At 33.2% G+C, this 20327-nt stretch overlaps 1 protein-coding gene and 1 long non-coding RNA gene across 2 annotated transcripts; both read left to right on the top strand.

Moving 5' to 3' along the window:
• Window positions 1-1114: 1114 nt before the first annotated feature.
• LOC134719697 (uncharacterized) lies at window positions 1115-11318 on the top strand. The gene is made up of 4 exons (XR_010107668.1): window positions 1115-1251; window positions 2497-2605; window positions 2901-2957; window positions 11128-11318. It is a non-coding gene; the product is annotated as an uncharacterized LOC134719697 (long non-coding RNA).
• A 274-nt stretch (window positions 11319-11592) lies between these two features.
• Window positions 11593-13477, top strand: LOC134718028 (uncharacterized). The gene is made up of 4 exons (XM_063580529.1): window positions 11593-11644; window positions 11824-11974; window positions 12707-12769; window positions 13285-13477. Exons 1-4 carry the CDS (start codon window positions 11593-11595, stop codon window positions 13475-13477), a joined length of 459 nt encoding a protein of 152 aa, XP_063436599.1.
• Window positions 13478-20327: the final 6850 nt, after the last annotated feature.

The following is a 20327-nucleotide window of genomic DNA, read 5'->3' as shown; positions in this document are numbered from 1 at the left end:
CGCTGCTTTTACTAAAATAAATTAAAAGCGATTACAAAACCTTTACATAACATAAGCATCCCCAAGGGTGACTGGGGTATAGAAATATGGTCAATTGGTCTTCTCCCGACCGGCAGTAAAACGCTTGCCGAAGTGGGGCGTCCGTTTGGCTGTGCGGGATGTATCAAGTTTGCAGTCACGTCCGGTCAGAAGGGGGACGTTAAATCCGATGCCTCGTGTAAAGAGAGTGCCACGCTTTTTGCACGTTAAGAACACTTGCAACAAGTCATTGAGGGGTCTGTTGCAAGGCAAAATTTCTGTCCCTATCCATTATACCCTCATTTTCAAGTGGCTGTTGAAATTTCCCCGACCATCATCCCAGATGGCCTCTACTATATCAACCCACCTATTGTATTTATTGTTAACTTGTTCTCGTCCTGAATATGCATGAAATATTTGCCACTGGACGGTAAGCAACCAACAATCAATCAATCAACATAAGCAACACGACGGGTGCTACATGTGGAGCAGAATCTGCTAACCTTCCGGAGCACATCACCTCTAGTTTTTGGTGGGGTTCGTGTTGTTTAATCTTTAGTTTTCTATGTGTTTCATGTGAACTATTGTATGACTGTTTCATTTTAGCCATGTTGTTGACAGTTTGATTTCTGAGTTTGACTGTCCCTTTGGCATCTTTCGTTCCTCTTTTACAACAACAATAAAGAAAAACATTTTTGTTTAAATTATTTCCCTGTAAGAAAACAGTTAAATGGTTTAAGGAAACTTTTTTCATGAACACCTTTAACTATCTTTACTTTTGTTTAACTTGTTTAGAAATCATTTTACTTTAAATCTTAAGAATGTCAAAATCGTGACTTGCCTAACAAATTCAGAAATACAAGACGTCTCAAAGTAGAAATTCCACTGGTATAGCTATCATTCAATTGATGTTACGCCCACGTTCCTTTCTTTATCAGTATAACATTAGAAATTAACAAACATGGTTATTGTCCAAATTGAGGTCAACATTTTAGTTGGTTATTATCCCATAAACGAATGTTTGTCAATATCTGTCACAATAAATATCAAATTGACATGTTTAACATTTTTATCGTGTAATGTATATTTCCTGTCACTTGTGTATATTATGTCTACCTTGCAACCAGTAGAAGTTTCACTTTTTGGAATAAAGCTATTATTCGTGCCCCTTTCCGCTCCTCTCAGCTGTTTCAAAAATCGCAAAATTCCACAAATTACAATTGAAGAATGCTGGTGAGTGTTATAAGTATGTCTATATTTCTGAATAAGATACGTTAATTGATTTTCAAGTCATATGACCTGTAGTATTTTTTTTAAATATATTGTTTTCTTGCTCTGTTTCATATAGTAAATGACGGGTGAGGGTTTCAGTATTAAATGACCCCGAATGAACCATGTTACTTTCTATAACTCGATCGCCCTTATTTAGCATATGTTTCAAATCACCTGCTAAATTTTGGTTTTCAAGAAATTTTTTGAGCGGAAATTAAAAAAAAAAACGTTTCCTTTGTTGAAATTATTTTGCACACATTCGTTTTACTCAATCTAAAGTCTCATTAATAATCAATTTAAATTTTTGAACGATTGAAACAATTTGTCTTTTCAATATCATAATTAGATATCAAAGGTACCAGGATTATCAAATATATTTCAATACTGTAAACAGGGAAATTTTCGTGGTAGTTTTATTTTCGCTATTTACGCGGTAAGAAATGAAACGTGAAATAAAACGACCGCGAAAATATCAAGGAAAAACTCTTTTAAATACATTAACTTTTACTAATTGTGCATGGATGGAGAGTTGCCTCATTGGCAATCATACCACATCTTCTTATATCTATGTATATGAATATAATATCTATAGGACTACTGTATAACACTGATTTCAAAGACGACAACTATATAATTTAAATTATAAATGTATCTCTTAATGAAAAGCAATGTTAAAAGTCATGTCTTTAACTCAAATCAGTTATATTACTGAAGCGAACATTACGGATATTGCTATGTAAACAACACTCATTAAAATTATGTTAACGACACCTGTCAATCAGTAATAAAGATATCACCTCGTTGAATCTACTACACAGATTGATCAAAATATCGATTAATTAGCAATAATCCTGACAGCTATTTATTTTAATTAATTCTTCATTAGGTTTACTTTTCTATTATTGTGTATTTGTTTTTACGTGCATTGAAACATGCTTAGCTTTTAATCTTCTTTAACATTAATGAACCGAAAACAGAAGATTTCTGATTGATTTTATCATTTTAATTTAAGATATATGTAAAGCTGTTCACTTTCCAAATCATTTATGAAAATATTTATCGAGGCCACTGGAAAATCGCGAATTCAAAACGGAGCGAATTAGGATCGTGTAAGTAAATCGCGAAATAAAGACGGCGCGAAAATTTCCCGGTTTACAGTAAGTGTGAACGATAAAGATGAATGATTTATCTTCTTATTCCTTACAGTTCTCAAATGAATCGATTTCTCGAGGATATGCCAGGATTTGGTGACTGAGGAGATGGGAGTGGAGAGCAGTCCCATCCATTTCGGAACGACTTTCAAACCAAAAGTTTCGTAAGTTTCATTTGCTTTTCTTGTAACTTGATATGTCAATATGAACAGCATTTTACTTACTATTGGAGGTTTTTTTTTTGGTCAACAATTCCCAAGTTTATTCTTGGAATGAAAATGTTTCTTTTCAACATGCAACACATTATTTATTCTTTTATGGTTTTTTTTTTTTCGTTTTCGGATGATAAATTTGTATTTATTATCTTAAAAAAAAGGATGTGCATACATTTTATCTTATGTTTCAACATGTATGTTTTCCGATCGTAGATATTCAAAACTTCTTTTTTTATTTTTACAGTACCGGGAAAGGGTTCTATGAAAATAGAATCTTTGATGAGGCATCTTCTTCAGCCCTGTAAGTTTTGATTCATATGATTTTTGTGATTCGGCTTGTTTAAATGATTATAATCCCACGGTGTAAAAATTCCTATAACGCTTAGATAATTAATGTGTACGTAGCATAAACTTTCCTGATGAATGGACTAATAAACTGGTGATTTTAGTTATATACAATTGTTACTGTTCTTTTTTATGGGATGGAACATCACATTTTGTACATTCAAAAATATGTTTATTACATATAACAAAAACAAAAAATACATTACAAAGACTCAAAATGAAAATTAATCAGTATAATCATGTCTAATAAAAAAAATGAAGAAAATAACTAAGTTGTGTAAAGATAAATTAATATGTTAGAATATTTTAATAAGAAATAAGCGAAAGAGAGAAAAAAAACATGGGTTATGCTTTTTATACTTATTGATTGTTAAAAAAAAATCACATTTGTATATTACTGAAATAGTTATCAAAAGTACCAGGATTATAATTTTATACGCCAGACGCGCGTTTCGTCTTCATAAGACTCATCAGTGACGCTCATATCAAAATAGTTAAAAAGCCAAATAAATACAAAGTCGAAGAGCATTGAGGACCCAAAATTCCAAAAAGTTGTGCCAAATACGACTAAGGTAATCTACTCCTGGGGTAAGAAAATCCTTAGTTTTTCGAAAAAATTTAAGTTTTGTAAACAGAAATTTATGAAAATGACCATATAATTGATATTCATGCCAAAACGAAGTGCTGACTACTGGGCATGTGATACCATCGGGGACGAAACGTCCACCAGCAGTGGCATCGACCCAGTGGTGTAAATAGTTATCAAAAGTACCAGGATTATAATTTTATACGCCAGACGCGCGTTTCGTCTTCATAAGACTCATGAGTGACGCCCATATCAAAATAGTTAAAAAGCCAAATAAATACAAAGTTGAAGAGCATTGAGGACCTAAAATTCCAAAAAAGTTGTGCCAAATACGGCTAAGGTAATCTACTCCTGGGGTAAGAAAATCCTTAGTTTTTCGAAAATTTTTGAAAGTATCACACCCCCGTGAAAAACAAAGTTATCTCTCCCTCCCCACATGTTTGGCACAATACTCTCCTTTAACCATTTAAATAAAACATGTGATAATACAACAAATACAACTACAATAACATTTATAAAACACAAAAAGTACACCTGGTACTGAATCACACATAACAAAGCATAACATCATATAATACTAACTAAACTAATCATAAAAAAGGTACACCCAGATACTGTTTTATTCATACATAAAAAATCAAATGCTCCGCAGGGCGTAGCTTTATACGACCGCAGAGGTTGAACCCTGAACGGTTGGGGCAAGTATGGACACAACATTCAAGCTGGATTCAGCTCTAAATTTGGATTGTGATTAAATAGTTGACACAGCATAGGTTTCTGACACAGAAGGAATGTGTTCTAATGAACTTAAAATTGTTGTTTTCTCCTAGAGCAATTCACTATGCTGTTGAATATTAATCCTCTCAAAAAAATGTTTGAAGAAATTTTCTTTTTATTTATGAAATTTCAAATGAGAAAAATTGAACCCAATTTTTTTAATCACATCCCCCTTTCCCTTATTTCAAAACTAATCTCAATTCAAATTTCTGGAGTTTGCAACAATAACTACTCATTTAGATACATCATAAAATATTAAGATGTAAAAAAAACTGCTTGTTATCACTGAATGGTAAAGATCATTTTAATTTATCAGTTGGTAGTAAAAAGTGAATATACATTGTATATTGTATATAACAAAGATTTAAGTTGATTAAGTAAAGAAAGATAACTCTAATTAAAAAAAAAATGCTATTTCACAATAGTGTGCAATTAGATATTTCTTGCCATTGCGCAATACTGTGCAATGGAAAATTTCTTGCTATAGCACAATACTTAATATAATAATTTTGGATCCTGATTTGGACCAACTTGAAAACTGGGCCCATACTCAATAATACAAGTACATGTTTGGATTCAGCATATCAAAGAACCCCAAAATTTCAATTTTTGTTAAAATTAAACTTACCTTTGGACTTAATGTTAACCAATTTGAAAAAAGGACCAAAAATGAAGAATCTACATACACAGTTAGATTTAGCATATCAAAGAACCCCATTTATTCAATTTTTGATGAAATCAAACCAAAGTTTAATTTTGGACCCCGATTTGGACCAACTTGAAAACTGGGCCAATAATCAAGAATCTAAGTACATTTTTAGATTCAGCAAATCAAAGAACCCAACCGATTCATTTTTTGTCAAAATCAAACTAAGTTTAATTTTGGACCCTTTGGACCTTAATTTAGACCAATTTGAAAACGGGACCAAAAGTTAAGAATCTACATACACAGTTAGATTCGGCATATCAAAGAACCCCAATTATTCAATTTTGATGAAATCAATCAAAGTTCAATTTTGGACCCTTTGGGCCCCTTATTCCTAAACTGTTGGGACCAAAACTCCCAAAATAAATACCAGCCTTCCTTTTATGGTCATAAACCTTGTGTTCAAATTTCATGGATTTCTATTTACTTATATTAAGGTTATGGTGCGAAAACCAAGAAAAATGCTTATTTGAGTCCCTTTTTGGCCCCTTATTCCTAAACTGTTGGGACCTAAACTCCCAAAATCAATACCAACCTTCCTTTTGTGGGCATAAACATTGTGTTTAAATTTCATTGATTTCTATTTACTTAAACTAAAGTTATTGTGCAAAAACCAAGAATAATGCTTATTTGGGCCCTTTTTTGGCCCCTAATTCCCATACTGTTGAAACCTAAATTCCCAAAATCAATCCCAACCTTTCTTTTGTGGTCATAAACCATTTGTCAAAATTTCATAGATTTCTATTAACTTAAACCGAAGTTATAGTGCGAAAACCAAGAAAATGCTTATTTGGGCCCTTTTTGTCCCCTAATTCCTAAAATATTTGGACCAAAACTCCCAAAATCAATTCCAACCTTCCTTTTGTGGTCATAAACCTTGTGTTAAAATTTCATAGATTTCTATTTACTTTTACTAAAGTTAGAGTGCGAAAACTAAAAGTATTCGGACGACGACGACGCCAACGTGATAGCAATATACGACGAAAAGATTTCAAATTTTGCGGTCGTATAAAAAGCTTCTAATCATGAAATAAAATAAACGTTTACCACAAAATAAAAACAACATTATTACACACAGATAAAATATTTATTCAAGGTAACATTATGACAGAGTAAAATTGCTTATATTATTTACTGTAAAATTAATTTGAAGGACTTTTTTCAAAGGATATCAATGTTTACTTTCTAAAATAAAAACAGTAAAAAAGTGGTTCAATTGTATCAATATAAGAGGGGGGAACCTGTGTGAAAATATTTGGTAAAATAATAAATAAAAATCCAGTTGTGTTCTACTTAAATATTTGAAATTAATAATAGTCAAATTAAAAACACTAAAGGATGTTCTGTACATTTAGTCCAGTCAAACTAAGATTTAACCCCAAACTAATTGCAACAGAAAATGTTTCAGTTCTAATCTATAGCATTATGCCCATTATAAGCACAGAAAAAAGTCCCATAAAATCTAACTTGAGGAAAACTCAAAATCAGCATTTTTAATTTCCTATGGAAATTAACATTGGAAGGGGAGATAACTCTTACAAAAATTAGTCTTTTTTTGGTCAGTTTTTGGTTGTTTTTCTTGAAATTTATGTAAAGTATTATACTTTGATGGGGTTATAAGTTTGTATATGACTAAACTATATAATCTTCTGCCCATGAAATGTACAAAACCGAAGTCTTATGGGTAGTTTTATTTTTTTCATGCATTTTTCATTAAAGAAATTGCAAATTTGAAGCTTTGTAACCATTTTGAAAAAATAATATGAAAATTTGGTATTGTTTATATCTGTATATTCTATTTTTTCAGCAACTCACTAGTCTAAAGAAACTTTAAACCACAAAAAAAAGGATACATGCTTAATCGTTTTTATTTAATCTGAGATTCTTTACCTTGACATGTTGAAATATTCAATAAATGGTAAAATAATGAATTACGAAATCAAGATTATAGCTAGATAAAATATATGAAAACACCCTTAGAGTTCTTTGTTATACTCTAAACACCGCTAAAAATTCAAAAAGCAATACATTTTGATGAATAGAAGCGGTAAAGTTATAATTTTGTATCAATTTTTATTGATATTTCTGCCTTTTTTGCTAGAGTTATCTCCCTTTTCAATGCAAATCTCCATAGGAATTTTAAATGGTGAATTTTTTAGTCTTCCTCAAGTTAGATTTTTTGGGACTTTTTTCTATGTATATTTGGAGTATAATACTAAAGATTAAAACTTTAATATCTTCTGTTGCAATTACTTTCGGGTTAGGGTCAAATATATGCTAGATTGACTGGACTAATTGCAATTGTAATTTGTTCAGTGTTCAAGACAGTACAATATGTTGATCAATAGTTACATATCGGATCCCTTCACTTGGTGAATAGCTCCCTCATTACCAATCATACCACATCTAATCTTTATAAATGTAACCCTAAACAAATATTTTAACCCAAAACCACACACACACACACACAAATATGTACATACAAAAAACTATTCTACACTATATTGAAATTATATCTGTGGTTGTAATAACAATTTTGATTGAAGATATAAAAAAGATATAAAGAAAAGTGTATATACATACATTTAACCCTTATATTTATACATATTAATGTTTTTATTATGTTTTATTTTATCAAAAATCTGAATATCAATATATTTGAAAATATTAATAGATACTGTACCAACGGAAGAAATCCCAAAATGATGGTCTCCCCCCTTTTTAAAATTTTTACTTTTATACAAGGGGGCATGATTGTGATTAAAAAAATTATAGGTATTGCATGCAATGACCCAGTCATTAGTATAATAATATGAGACATCCTTTATTTTATTGCATTTCACAAAAGAGTTTGTTAAAAAAAACCACAGATATAATTTATATTTTAAGTCTAAATATATTTACATTTCATTTAACATGAAAAATCACAAGTTCGGTGTGGAGGTCCACCTCCTCATGATGGGTCGGTGAGGTGTTCTCAGTGAGACCCTTCTCCTGGCCACCTTTTGCCTCCTCTTGACCACTCTTATAATCAGAATGGTTATGACAGTGACTGTTATCCCCGCCACTGCACTGATGAGTTTATCTGGGAAAAAAATATTTATGATAAGAGAAACTCAATAGTTTTGTGTTAAAAATAAAAACACTGTGTATGATTTTCAACTTTTTTCTCATGAACGTTTTACTCTCTCATGTGTAATAAGTTTTTTTTGTTCTGATATTTGATTTCAAATGCTCCGTGTTGAAGGCTGTACCTTGACCTATTACGGTTTACTTTTATAAAAATGGTAACTTGGATGGAGAGTTGTCTCATTGGCACTCATACCACATTTTCATACACATTTGATATATCTATATAAAGTTAGAGACATATGTGTATATATATGTCTCTGATAAAAGACTTTCTTCTAGATCAGAGACTTTTACAGATGTACATAACATTAATTCATTTAAAAACAGGAGGCCACTAAAAATGTGTAAAACTTTAAGTAGTCTTGTCTTCAACATCCAATGCATTTGTAGTTACACCAGGAACCCTCATCGCTAACTACATCTTTCTTATTTTTTATAATAAAGTCTCACTCAGGATTTTCCTACATGATTATAAAATTGTAGCGGGAAATATATCTTTTTTTATAACATGGTTGTAGATGAGATGTATATGTTCTTGCTTTTCACATTTTATTTATTCTTTCTTCATCATTAACATACCAAGAATGGTCTCCTTCTCCTCACATGGAGGTGGGGTTGCCACACAGACCACCTGAAGACAAATGTGGCCTCTTCTTGTGCTTCCTCCTCTGGCTCTGTGCTCTCTTCTGTTATATTCTTCACAAGAATCTCCTCTGTTCTCTCTTCACCTATCTTCTTTCCAAGAACTGTTTTAAGAAAAGTGTAAGAATTAACTATACATTCCACTTGTTCGAATATAGATGGTTATGATGTAAAAACCGGATGTTTCTAATAAAATCGAGGAGCCGTTTCAAAACAATTTGTATGTATATACAAGGCTTGTATCATATTCAATTTATAAATACAGCTTCTTTATTATGAATCTAGCTGGTATATTCAGTTTATACAGGTTTTTTTTATGTAACTTGTTTGTATAGTAGCAATCAGGAATAAAAATAAATTAAAATATAAAAATCCCTTACCACTCCTCTAAACACTTCGGAAGTTTATCGGTAAGGGGTCATCTCAAAATTCATTTTGATGTTGATATAAGCTGTCATCACTTCTTGGATGTTGTTAAAACTTTTAATTGTTTACCTACGACTGGGACATTTTCTATCATCGTTTTTATGACAAATGAAATTTATTTGTTGGATACACTCGTTCTTAAAATGATTTTTGTTGGTAAATTTAACAATAAATTAAAATAAATATTTTTGTATAATTTTCTGGGCATACGTTGAAGTATTTAGGTTGTAATTTAACAGTGGTTTCGAAGATACTTTGAGAAATAAATATACTTTTGTGTCTATATGCAATAAACAGAAAGAAAAAAAAAAGGGGGGGAATGATTAAAGACATCAAAAGATACAATATATATATATATTTAGACAGAGATTCATAATAAATCTTACCTTCAACTTTGCATCCATTGATGCTTATGCCAGCCCCCGACCCAACCCGTACTCAGGGGTTAAGAAATTTTGTATTAGCTCACTAGCCCACGGCTAATTGGTAGCACGATTTTACTAGCCCTGTTGGAAGAACTGCTAGCCCTAGTATACCTCACAAATTCAGAGTCTGCTGCAATAACGATGAACTATACAAAGTTAACAATTTTTATCCATGTACAGTAGATTTGTGCAAATTGGATACCCAAAACTTGGCAAAAACTATCCAATTACTGGCATTAGCAGATTGATAATTGAATATTTACTGAATATTCTGTAATAATGAGTTTCCCAAATCCCGACATGATACAAGCCTTTAACACTGCTATACAGGGGTATATAAAGGATTGGAGGGTTTATATTGTCCGTTTCTGTGTGTGTTACATTTTAACGTTGCGTCGTTTGTTTTCTCTTATTTTTTAGTGTACATTCACATTGCGATAAGACGTGTCACGGTACTTATCTATCCCAAATTCATGTATTTGGTTTTGATGTTATATTTGTTATTCACGTGGGAATTAGTCTGATGCTTGGTCTGTTTCTCTGTGTGTTACATTTCAGTGTTATGTAGTTGTTCTCCGGAGACTGTTTATGTTTAGATCATGGTTCTGGAGGCTTCTTTACAGTATGTAAACAATAAAAATATGGCGTCCATAACATGTGCACATGTTTCAAAAGTTACTTCTGACAAAAGTCAGGTTTCTGCTGTCAAAAAGGATTCACATTTATATTGCAATACATTATTTAGAAGGAGGTACAATCAGGTTGCATCTAAAGCCTGTACTGATACATCGATATTGAAAGTTCGGGATCCATTCATAGTTATTTCTATTTCAAACTTGTACAAAATAAGTTAACATTCTGATGACGTAGTCGAATCTGATTGACTAAGATAGAAAGGTCATGAGGGGAGTTACCCCTTTCAATTGTAGAAACGCCAAGAATTTTCTGTCACTAGTCCGTCGGGCATATTGGGTTACAAATTTTGTTGCCCGAGGCCTAAATGCTGCAGCCCCGGGCGTCGGGCTAGTGGATTTTACTACAGTTGATGGGGACTGACATATCACAAAGGTGGTGGGGTGGTGCACTGTGATGCACCTCACAATCCTTCCACATCTCAGCATTGTCTCAGATACTCTATTACAGACTCGAAATCCACGGACACATTTCTCTTCCTTTAACTATATGAATAGTCCTAATGAAAAAATCACACGTCCTGCCATTTTTATTTCGCGGTCAATAAGTATTTCGCGGTCAATATGTGATAACGAGGGAGGACGGATACACGATGCATGCATTTTTTACTATTTATTTTTTATTATTATATGATTTTAAAAATAAAAAGTGAATAAATGAATTATATGTTTACGGAAAAACTATTCGAATCTAACTTTTACACATATTTTTTTTTATCTGTTTTTTTCCCAAAATTTAGGTTAATCACAATTTTGATTGATGTTTCATGATGGGGAAAAAACGAGAGGAATTTAATTAGACTGTATTAAGGACCAGGTGGCCTTAACTTGATATAAAAACAACTGTTAAAAAGTAAGAATTTCAAACTACATTCGACTCACCTTAAAGCTAAATCTTGATTCCGAGAAAGGTATGTGCATTTATTGATAACTTTACTTATTTTTTTTGTCTTAAAATAAGGGTTTTAATTTTTTTTTTAAATCAATTTCGATACAGTTTTAGACAAAATAGTTTTGATTCCAATCAATTATAAGAATATGTGAAACAAAAATATTTTTTGTGGTTAAACAACTGACTTGCTTAATTTAGAATAAACTTTATTTCTAATTAATTTTTTAACTTTAAATTTATACGTAGATGTGTGCGTATGTGTCAATTTACGAAAGTTCTGATGTTTTATACTTTTTTACAAAAGAAAAGAAAAATGGCAAATTTGTTACCAGACGAGAATTCGGTATACAACTGGACCGGACCGAGTGAGTAATTATTTGATTTATAAACATTCTAAGTTCATTCTAAAATCGTTACCATCGATTTTTTTCGTTTTTGATTTATTTCATAAACATTCATGTTTTTTTTCAATTAAAGTTCTTTTAAATAATCAATTTGAATAATGGAAGTTTGATATCTTTCAATTACCTATAACATATTTTAGTTTATGTACAAGAAAACATTAATGATTTATCTCTTTTTAGTTCGCAGACTGATTTATTCTTACAAGAATTCCCATGGAGTGGGGGAGATGAGAGAGGGGAGGAGAGTAGCCCCATTCATTTTGGCACGGTCTTTAAAGAAGAACAAATATCGTAAGTGTCCTTGTCTCTTCTTGTATTTTTTGTAGGAATATTGTACCTAACTAAACGAAATTAAGAAGTAGGGACACGAATGTATCGACAATAACATTATTTTTTTGTAACTCGTGACTGATTTCACAAAAAATATCCTTTTTATGTCCCAACTGGGAATGTGCTGTTAACATTTATGTAAAAACCAATTTGTTTAGTTCATTTTCATTCCAAGAATAAACATAAAAATTAACCATTCGTTGATATTCAGAACTGGACGTTTAATTTTGTAGTGGTGTAAAGAGATTCGATGAGGTGGACTCTTCAAGAGAGAGTTTACTTTTGTCACCTGAAGAAAAAAAGAAATCACCGAGATAAGTTTTAGTTATGTGACTTTTCGGTATATGATGTACAAATTTGCAGATACGTCGAGTCAGAATAGGGCCGAAAATATGATGTCTCGTGTAAAGAAAGTGTCACGCTTATTGCACGTTAAGAAACCTTGCAACAGCTCTACCAGTGGATCCATATGTGACCTGTCGCAAGGCTAAATTTCTGTCCCTATGCAATATACCCTCCGATTTCCCGTGGTAGTCTAAATTTCTCCGACCTGGATCTCCCGCGGACCACCCTATTACAAAACCTATCTATTGTGTTTATTGTTAATATATTTTTGACCTAATATACATGAAATATTTGCCAACAACCAATGAATCAATTTTGTATATATTGTATATGATTGTTTTTATTCAGCAAAAAAGGAGTAAAAAGACAGTTAATAACAGAGGATAAAGAAAATGACCAGAAGATGAAAAGGTAAGTTGCTTTTTTATTGTATTTTTTATTTTTTTTACAAACCAAAAATCAAGATGTAATGTCATAACGTAGTATATTTATAAAACATATGAAACTAACACGAGATATGACCTTAATCATTATTTCAAGTAAAAAAATGGGGTAGGATACTTTAAGATTAAGCGCTGAACAAAAAAAAACTCTCTGGCTGATAATCAATGATTATCTTTGAACGTTGTTAGAGTGTAACAGTGAGAAAAATAGAGAAAGAAGCATTAAAAGGAAAAGATATAGTAACCATCAACGATACAGATACACACAACTACATTGTTTATAGGAAAAAAATATCGAGGTATCTTTCTTTATACATAGTCTCAATTATATATAAAAATCATTTTTTGATAAAGGTGTTATTTCTTCAATATGCTTTTTCTGTCTTAAATTAATAGACAATGATATAACTGTTTTGTTGGATCAGTGTTTGTTTTATATATGTCTGCTTTGTTCTTTTTATTTTTATAATATTTGTTTTTCAGAGAACAACTGGATAGACATACAGAAAGTATTAGACCGATGTGTTGGGGGGAAAAATCCTCCCAGATAAAACAATTACAAGAAGTGATAAGGAAAATGGAGGAAAACCATACTAATACTGTTCACATCTTGCAGGGTATGATACTCCAGTTGGAGAAAGAAAAGCCAAGAAGGCAGAACATTATAACATTATGAATAAAGTATTAGTACTTGTATTTGTATTGGTTTTTTAGCTCACCTGGCCCGAAGGGCCAAGTGAGCTTTTCTCATCACTTGGCGTCCGTAGTCCGTCGTCGTCGTCGTTAACTTTTACAAAAATCTTCTTCTCTGAAACTGCTGGGCCAAATTTAACCAAACTTGGCCACAGTCATCATTGGGGTATCTAGTTTAAAAAATGTGTCCGATGACCCGGCCAACCATCCAAGATGGCCGCCATCTCTAAAAATAGAACATAGGGGGTAAAATGCAGTTTTTGGCTTATAACTCAAAAACAAAAGCATTTAGAGCAAATCTGACATGGGGTAATATTGTTATTAAGGTCAAGATCTATCTGCCCATAATTTTCAGACAAATCGGACAACCCGTTGTTAGGTTGCTCCCCCTGAATTGGTAATTTTAAGAAAATTTTGCTGTTTTTGGTTAATATGTTGAATATTATTATAGATAGAGATAAACTGTGAACAGCAATAATGTTAAGCAAAGTAAGATTTACAAATAAGTCAACATGACCGACATGGTCAGTTGACCCCTTTAGGAGTTATGCCCTTTATAGTCAATTTTTAACCATTTTTCGTAGATCTTAGTAATCTTTTAGAAAAATCTTCTCCTCTGAAACTACTGGGCCAAATTTAACCAAACTTTACCACAATTATCATTGGGGTATCTAGTTTAAAAAATGTGTCCGATGACCCGGCCAACCATCCAAGATGGCCGCCATGGCTAAAAATAGAACATTGGGGTAAAATGCAGTATGGGCTTATAACTCAAAAACCAAAACATTTACAGCAAATCTGACAGGATAAAATTGTTATTCAGGTCAAGATCTATATGCTTTAAATTTTTCAGATGAATCGGACAACCCGTTGTTAGGTTGCTGCCCTTGAATTTGTAATTTTAAGGAAATTTTGCTGTTTTTGGTTAATATCTTGAATATTACATATAGATAGAGAGCAACTGTAAAAAGCAATATTGTTCAGCTGAGTAAGATTTACAAATAAGTCAATATGACCAAAATGGTCAATTGACCTCCTTAGGAGTTATTGCCCTTTATAGTCAATTTTTAACAATTTTCATAAAATTTGTAAATTTTCACTATCATTTTCCACTGAAACTAACTGGACCTAGTTCATTATAGATACAGATAATTGTAAGCAGCAAGAATGTTTAGTAAAGTAAGATCTACAAACACATCACTATCACCAAAACACAATTTTGTCATGAATCCATCTGTGTCCTTTGTTTAATATTCACATAGACCAAGGTGAGCGACACAGGCTCTTTAGAGCCTCTAGTTTTTAATAACACATTCAGTACTAGAAATGTATTGCTCAAAGATTACATTACGTTAATTTCAATAAGTCATTTGCTCATACTTGAAAATATCGAACGTAAACAACTAGACACATTACAAAATCATACTTACATTATAGTTTAGTCGCTACACGATTTTATTTGTTTTCTTAAATAGAACCCACAACTATTTATACTTCTTAGTATATAAGGATGGGCCAACTTCAGGTGTTGAATCATTTAAAAGGAGTGGGTTCCGTAGATGTTTAAACACCTGTAGTATATTTAAGGAGTGGTTGCATAAGTGTTTAAAGACACCTGTTTATATGATTTTAACGTGTGCTTTTACACTGGTTTCTGACAGTGTATTTAGGAGTGGTTTGCTATGGTTTTAGGACATCTGTTTTAACTTGTGCTTCTTGGAAAGAAAAATACAATACGTTCCTTTAAAGGATTGGGTTTGTCATTTGCTTAGGCGCCTGTTTCTGATAAAACGTATATAGGAGGGGGTTCACACAGGTGTTGGAACATCTGTTTATGTAGCTTATGCTTTTAAGTGTAAATCTATAAGGAGTGACAGATATTCAAAATAGGGTGTGAAGGTTCGCATTGCATCAGTGTATTATTAGAGTGTTTAAAAGTGAAATTTTATAAAGTGCTTACACTTACACCTCAAAATATTTATAACCCCTCTTATTTAAAAAAGAAAAAAACTTTGACCCCAATATTTTATAACCCCTCATATTTATGGCCCCATTTGAAAGGGGGGTTATAATTATGCACCCACACTCCAGGGGCTTTGGGTGTTCAGTGATACTACACTACTCATAATGAAAGAGGGACGAAAGATACCAAAGGGACAGTCAAACTCGTAAATCTAAAACAAACTGACAACGCCATGGCTAAAAATGAAAAAGACAAACAGAAAAACAATAGTACACATGACACAACATAGAAAACTAACGAATGAAGTACTCATAATGAAGATTTGTCCAAAGTGTGGGAAAGAGAAAACTCGTCTGAGGGACCATCTCAAGAGAAAACACAAACTTCTTGATACTGGCGTGCTCGACAGTCTGGTGAAAGTGGCAGAGCCAGTCTCCGGTGAACACAAGGTTAGAAATCAATAGAATAAGGATAACCGTTGGCTCGGGTAATTTTGCATGGCAGTCTCTTTAAACACGGTATCAGATTTAACGTCCCAATTTAATGTCACCGGGCGTGACTGTGAACTCGATACATTCCGCACAGCCAAACGGACGCCCCATTTCGACAAACGTTTAACTGCCAGTCGGGATAAGAGCAAGTGACCACATTTGTTTTTAAATGCATAAAGCTTACTTGTTTAATCATGGAATTCCTGAGCGACAAAACACTGCTCGTATACACTTTCGACACTGCTTAATTTTTCATGCTTCTTCTTCTTCTCTCCGTATAAGCTTCCTTTATAAGGAACACCAAGGATAATCTCATAGTAAAAGTACTATTTACCCATTAAAATATATGTATGTTATATATATTCTAAAAGTTAATATCCACCAGTATAATACACAGTAAAAAAAACTGTTCTATTTACACATAAAATCCGAGTGTCTTTTATAAACGTTAAAACACAACTTATACGGAATAAAAACTGTTTGTTTCAGACCGTCAACCATCCATTGCCTCCAGCAATTTTAAGCGTTTGATATACAGTTCATAACACATCCTTGTTTTGGTTTCTATCATGTTCATTATCTTGTTGTCTCTTAGTGTTTGTGAGAAATGCCTACAGTCTATATTTTGCCTGATGATACTTGATTTAGATTGAAAGACACTGTGCCAGACTTCAGCTGTTGTATGTTGAGTAACATAGGTCTTGATTGGTTGAAAGTATGTAATTCTAGTATTTGATAAAATCGGACACTCCAGCAGAAAATGAGAGATATTTTCCTTAGAAAGATAACATAATTGGCAGACTGAAGAAGGTGCTTGATTAAATTTCGCTCGATCAGAATTCAGGATAAAGGTTCCTGAAACTATTCTAGCTTAAATAATAGCTTTCCGAACTTCGGCTTTTGTCTTGTCAAATATAGTCCATACTGGATGATTTTTGCCAACAAGAAGATGTCTAGTATCCATATGTTTTAGAGTTAATTAAGATTCTGCGTTGTCCCTTAATGTATTTTGCCAGTATGTGTTCAGATGCTTCGTTACAAGAGATTTCCATTTCAATTTTGAGGGAAGAGTTTCTTGGAGAAGAATAATTGGAGGCAGTCCATACTTTAACAGGATTTATCGAAATGTTGAGAAGAAGCTGTTCGGGTTGTCAGTGTTGACCGACATTTGTCTGGTGATGATATCATCTCTTTGAACATTTGAAGACAGTAAATTATGGAGAAAAGACAGTTGCTTTTTGTGTAGTTCAGCTTCTATTGGCAATCCACCAATTAAAAGATATATTGCAGCTATTGAAAATGTCTTAAATTCTTTCGATGAAAAGATTCCAGCTGTGATATATTAGTCCTTTTTAGAGGAATGGCTTCCAAACCATAAAGGAGTCTTGGTAGAACGTATGTTGTGTAGATTTTATAAGATTTTACTGGATCTAAGCCGTTTGTTCCATGCACCCCAGAGCCCATTAATGCATACAAAGTTCGTCTTGCGAGCTTTATTCTAGTGGCCACATTTATTTCTCCTTCCTTTTTCGAACTTCTAGTTATACATCAAATGAGTTGCTTCTTTTGATACTGTAACCGGAGTATCGTATAGAGTCCAATCAGCATTTGTTACCTTTCCACATGTAACAATTTTTGTTTTTGTTGGATGAATTTTGTAGTGATGTTGTTTGGAATATCTTTCCGAAACGTTGAGCATAATTTGAAGATTGTCTCTATTTGTTTAAATAAAAGCCATATTGTTGTTGTTGTTGTGCTGGTATATTCCTCCGTTGACTTCGGAGCACCCTGTCGTAAACAGGTATATGGTTACCAATCGAAAAGATTGGTGGTGGTGTTCGGAAAAAAAAATTCAAATATATCATTAAAAAGTTCCTTTGTCTAAACTATTGTCTCACATAATATTAAGTTCATAGATTGTTATTATACTTTATTAAGGTTCACTGCCCTAAGATTGTGCAATTCATAAATCAAATTTCTGCTGATTTCTTCAATGTCTCTGATAATGTCACTTTGTATTTCTGTATATCCCATTCTGGTTAACATTGAGCAGTCCAGAATACAGTGCATGAGAAGCTCTTCGTCGTTAAATATTTCTTCTGCTGTGTCGGTGCTGATTTTTCTAGCCAAGAGCTGCTTTAGTAGAGCTAAATGCTTTGAACGTGGTGATTCTAGAACTGTGCATTTAAGGATGAAATGGCATCTGTCCTCAGTGTGTGTTTTACAGAGAAGGCATGTTTCAGACAAGGCATGTTTCAGACACTGCATGTTGATTGAATCTTTTTCTATCAGCTTGGAGAGTATAGGTACCTGTTAGAAGTCGAGCTTTGATTGTGGCTTTTGAAATGTCCCTGATGTTGTTCTGAGTTGTTTTCCATATGTTGTGTGGATGTTTGGTAGCCAGTTCTTGTAGGTTTAGATATTTTAATGATTTTTTCTGTTCAATCTCATCTCTCCAGTACTCTTCCCAGTAGTTGTTGATTGCTGAGTCGATTTGCTTCTTCCATAGGGTTTTACTTGGTGGATAGTTCATAGTTTCGAATGCTGTTGGAAGGCTATATTTCTGTAGGATGATCCTTATATGTGTAAACCAGCTATTACTTGTTTCATCCTTCATTGCTAACTGACGTCTGGCAATCTCATGTTCTATAAACTCTGGATGTGAAGCAATGTTGAAAAAGGTGGTCAAGGAGTTTCGCTCTATATGGACTGTAATTGGAGTTGTCCCTAGTAAAGCATAGACTGCAACGTTAGCGCATCTGTCAGGGAGCCCTTGGATCTGTTTCAGTAGTTTTCGCTCGTAGATTTCCAAAGCGTTAAGTTCTTTCTGCTGTAATTTTACTACTTCAAGTCCATATGTTATTCTAGGCCTGCTGAATGTTGTAAATATTTTATTCGTTACTACAGGATTGATACCATTTTTCCCGTGTAGACCAGCTCCTAGTAAGGCATACATTGTACGTCGCCCTTTTTCTATTCTGCTTTCAATATCATTTTTCTTGTTGACATTTCTCACTATCCCAATATGAGTTGTTTCCTGGACTTCTGTTATTGTTTCGTTTCCAATTTTCCATTCCTGTGGCTCTCTTCCTCTTTTGGTGTTAAAGATCACTGCATCACTTTTGGAGGAGTTTATTGTGACTTTGTCTATTTTGGTTGAGTCGTTCACTATATTTAGTGCGCATTGTAGGTCTATAGGATTGAAAGAGATCAGAGCGATGTCATCAGCTACTGTGGGTGCCCCAATAAATGTTGTTCCAATTCTTGCCCCAGCATCATGTAATTGTAATGTTTGTAATAGTTGGTTGTTGTATCTTTTGTACAGGGACGGTGAAAGTTTTGCTCCCTGTCTAATGCCTTGTCTGGACTGGAATATTTTGCTCAGGTTGCCTTTCCATTTGACCTTGGTATTAGCTTCTGTTTGTAACAGCTTAATGAGTAGCCATCTTGTATCCTTAATTCCAGAGTGGAATACTTTTCTGAGGAGTATTTGGTGGTCGAGTTTATCGAATGCCTTTTCTGCGTCCAGGGTTACCACTCCAACAGAGATGTTTTGGTCACAAGCTTCATTAATCCCTTCTGTTACTACAAGTCCAGCATTAACGGGTGATGTCTCTTCTGTAAACCCCCGCTGTAATCTACTTTGTGTGGCTTTGAGTTCATCATTTGTGTCATCTTGGAGAACAGTTTCAAGTATCTTACTCAGTACTGGAGTAACTGCAATACCTTTGTAGTTACCAGGCAGTTTAGAGTCTTTGTCCTTCTTTAATACTGGAGTTAACAAGCCTGTCTGTAGGTTTTTCTGGGATATAGCAGTATGTGATAATGTTCAGGATGATAGATGTTATATATGTGATTGCAGTTTCACCCCCAAACTTAAGATGTTCTGCAGTTAAGCCAAGGTGGTCTGGAGCTTTTCCGTTGGACAGTTTCCATACAGCTTTTCTGATCACATTTTCATTTACTTTTAGGTCTCATCAGCGCATGTAGGAGTACCGACAAAACTATTTCCAGTATTTAAACCTAGAGAGTTTCTTTCTAGTTCTAAAAGTAGGTCTTGTACAAATATTTCGTAGAGATGAGTAGACAAAATCCCACCCTTGGTGGACCGAAAATTTTTCACTAAGATCGCCTTGCCATTTCACTTTTGTTGAGAGATTAGAATATAGATCTTTAATTACCAGCCAATGGCAAGAAGGAATATTTGAGTCTTATAATTTATCTAGGATTATAACGTTATACTATAAACGACAAATTTATATGCCATTACTTTTGTGACGGGAAAAAAATAATAGACACTTCCTGTGCTGTAACTTATATTTACACGATCACAAAGAATCATACAGATACAGAAGATTCAAAAGAAATACCTCTCTATG

The sequence above is a fragment of the Mytilus trossulus genome, chromosome 5, assembly GCF_036588685.1.
Source record: "Mytilus trossulus isolate FHL-02 chromosome 5, PNRI_Mtr1.1.1.hap1, whole genome shotgun sequence".
Taxonomy (NCBI): domain Eukaryota; kingdom Metazoa; phylum Mollusca; class Bivalvia; order Mytilida; family Mytilidae; genus Mytilus; species Mytilus trossulus.
This window is presented reverse-complemented; position numbering and strand designations above follow the sequence as displayed.

Bases quoted from the DNA above. Each gene is read 5' to 3' on its own strand.
- LOC134718028 (XM_063580529.1), top strand. From the start codon at position 11,593: ATGGCAAATTTGTTACCAGACGAGAATTCGGTATACAACTGGACCGGA. The intron at 11,975-12,706 runs GTAAGTGTCCTT...GTTTTTATTCAG, and splicing joins TTTAAAGAAGAACAAATATC to CAAAAAAGGAGTAAAAAGAC. The intron at 12,770-13,284 runs GTAAGTTGCTTT...TTTGTTTTTCAG, and splicing joins AATGACCAGAAGATGAAAAG to AGAACAACTGGATAGACATA.